Raw genomic sequence first — 3068 nt, forward strand, 5'->3', positions numbered from 1 at the left:
CTACTGGGCCCCGCGTGATTGGCGTGAGTGAGGCATGACCACACGAGGGCCTGAGTAAAGGCCTTCCCTCCCCCCAAGCCTTACAAACAGCACCAAGTAATGTCCCAAATGGACAAACCAGTCTCGAAATCCTGCGGCTATGGGGAGGCTCCCTTCCGCTAAGCCATGGCGTGAAGTCGCTCAGGGCTGGGAAGGGCGAGTAAGGCCCATAGCAACCCGCCTCCAACTGCCCCTCCTCCCCATCCCCAGCACTCGGGCCTATTCCGAGTGAAGCCTTTACACCCTGAACCGACAAGTTACCCTCCCTCCCCCCCCCACCCACCCCCAACCCCCCCACCCTCTCGGCAGGGTTAAAAAAAGATTCACATTGGCCAGTCCTGGTTCTGCAGGTCACTGGAAAATATAAGATATAAAATATATTGCACTCTGAGAACAGTTTGAAAAATTTACATCAAAACCCAGCACATCTCGATGCAGTGACCGAGGGAGCATGAAAGAATGGTTTAAAAATCACAATCAGTGCTTTTGAATAATTTCCTTAAATAATAGTTGAAGAAATTTCACGGTAAGCTCCTGGGTGGTCGGATTTCCTGGACGGTTGCTCCCTTGACCTGGGGTGTACAGTACAGTTCGGCCAATAGTGCTGCTCTCCTCAGTGAGAAAGGAAGCAGTGCAGCATCTCTCCGCAGTCACCTGTCCCTCATCCGTTTGATTTCAAAGATTCAGACAATTAAGCGTCCGACGTGACCTGTGGTTTGAGCTGCGCTGTCTCCATCGCTGTCCCGAGTGGCAGTTTCGATCGCTTGAAGAAACCAAACTACAAACACAGACAAGCAGGGGGTAAATTAGATGCTCATAGGGTGCAGGAGCGAGCACAAGGGGCAGGGGCAGAGGGTGAGAGCTGGGTAGAGGGTTTTAGAGAGAGAGAGAGAGAGGGGGAGAGAGGGGCAGACCGACAGGGTGAGAGAGAGAGAGAGAGAGAGAGAGAGGGAGAGAGGGGCAGACCGACAGGGTGGGAGAGAGAGAGATAGAGAGAGAGAGGGAGAGAGGGGCAGACCGACAGGGTGAGAGAGAGAGAGAGTCAGATCAACAGGGTGAGTGAGAGAGAGAGAGAGAGAGGTAGACCGACAGGGTTAGAGAGAGAGAGAGAGAGAGAGAGAGAGAGAGAGAGAGAGAGAGAGAGAGGGAGAGAGGGGCAGACCGACAGGGTGAGAGAGAGAGAGAGGCAGATCAACAGGGTGAGTGAGAGAGAGAGAGAGAGGTAGACCGACAGGGTTAGAGAGAGAGAGAGAGAGAGAGAGAGAGAGAGAGAGGGGCAGACTGACAGGGTGAGAGAGAGAGAGAGAGAGAGAGAGAGGGAGAGAGGGGCAGACCGACAGGGTGAGAGAGAGAGAGAGGCAGATCAACAGGGTGAGTGAGAGAGAGAGAGAGGTAGACCGACAGGGTTAGAGAGAGAGAGAGAGAGAGAGAGAGAGAGGCAGACTGACAGGGTGTGAGAGAGAGAGAGAGAGAGAGAGAGAGAGAGAGAGAGAGAGAGAGAGAGAGAGAGAGAGAGAGAGAGGTAGACCGACAGGGTTAGAGAGACAGAGGGGCAGACTGACAGGGTGAGAGAGAGAGAGAGAGAGAGAGAGAGAGAGAGAGGTAGACCGACAGGGTTAGAGAGAGAGAGAGAGAGAGAGAGGCAGACTGACAGGGTGAGAGAGAGAGAGAGAGAGAGGTAGACCGACAGGGTGAGAGAGAGAGAGAGAGAGAGAGAGAGAGAGAGAGAGAGGTAGACCGACAGGGTTAGAAAGATAGAGAGAGAGAGAGGCAGACTGACAGGGTGAGAGAGAGAGAGAGAGAGAGAGAGAGAGAGAGAGGTAGACCGACAGGGTTAGAGATAGAGAGAGAGAGAGAGAGAGGCAGATCAACAGGGTGAGTGAGAGAGAGAGAGAGAGAGGTAGACCGACAGTGTGTGTTAGTGAGAGAGAGAGAGAGAGAGAGAGTGGCAGACGACAGGGTGAGAGAAAGAGAGAGAGAGAGGCAGACTGACAGGGTGAGAGAGAGAGAGAGAGAGGCAGACTGACGGTGAGAGAGAGAGAGAGAGAGAGAGAGAGGCAGACTGACGGTGAGAGAGAGAGAGAGAGAGAGAGAGAGAGAGGCAGACTGACAGGGTGAGAGAGAGAGAGAGAGAGAGAGAGGCAGAACGACAGGGTGAGAGAGAGAGAGAGAGAGAGAGAGAGAGAGGCAGACCGACAGGGTGAGAGAGAGAGAGAGAGAGAGAGAGAGAGAGAGAGAGAGAGAGGCAGACTGACAGTGAGAGAGAGAGAGAGAGAGGCAGACCGACAGGGTAAGAGAGAGAGAGAGAGAGAGAGAGAGAGGCAGATTGACAGGGTGAGAGAGAGAGAGAGAGAGAGGCAGATTGACAGGGTGTGTATGAGAGAGAGAGGCAGATTGACAGGGTTAGAGAGGGAGAGAGAGAGGCAGATTGACAGGGTGAGAGAGTGAGAGGGAGAGAGAGAGAGAGAGAGGCAGATTGACAGGGTTAGAGAGAGAGAGCGAGAGAGAGAGGCAGATTGACAGGGTGTGTGTGAGAGAGAGAGAGAGGCAGATTGACAGGGTTAGAGAGAGAGAGAGAGAGAGACAGAGGCAGATTGACAGGGTGTGTGAGAGAGAGAGAGACAGAGGCAGACTGACAGGGTGTGTGAGAGAGAGAGAGACAGAGGCAGACTGACAGGGTGTGTGAGAGAGAGAGAGACAGAGGCAGACTGACAGGGTGTGTGAGAGAGAGAGAGAGAGAGAGGTAGACTGACAGGGTGAGAGAGAGAGAGAGAGGCAGAACGACAGGGTGTGTGAGAGAGAGAGAGAGAGAGAGGTAGACTGACAGGGTGAGAGAGAGAGAGAGAGAGGCAGACCAACAGGGTGAGAGAGAGAGAGAGAGAGAGAGAGAGAGAGAGAGAGAGAGAGAGAGAGAGAGAGAGAGAGAGAGGCAGACCAACAGGATTAGAGAGAGAGAGAGAGAGAGAGGCAGATTGACAGGGTGAGAGAGAGAGAGGGAGAGGCAGACCGACAGGGTTAGAGAGAGAGAG

General features: G+C 53.6%; 1 protein-coding gene across 1 annotated transcript in view; it reads right to left on the reverse strand.

Annotated features, from left to right (window-relative positions):
- Nucleotides 1–431: 431 nt before the first annotated feature.
- Nucleotides 432–3068, reverse strand: part of LOC121273341 (integrin alpha-5-like) — a 627886-nt gene continuing 625249 nt past the window's right edge. Inside the window, exon 30 of the mRNA XM_041180492.1 lies at nt 432–817. Coding sequence (XP_041036426.1) covers nt 731–817 — 87 coding nt within the window. The 3' untranslated portion in view covers nt 432–730. The remainder of the gene's footprint in view (nt 818–3068) is intronic.

Source organism: Carcharodon carcharias, chromosome X, assembly GCF_017639515.1.
Source record: "Carcharodon carcharias isolate sCarCar2 chromosome X, sCarCar2.pri, whole genome shotgun sequence".
In the NCBI taxonomy this organism is placed as follows: domain Eukaryota; kingdom Metazoa; phylum Chordata; class Chondrichthyes; order Lamniformes; family Lamnidae; genus Carcharodon; species Carcharodon carcharias.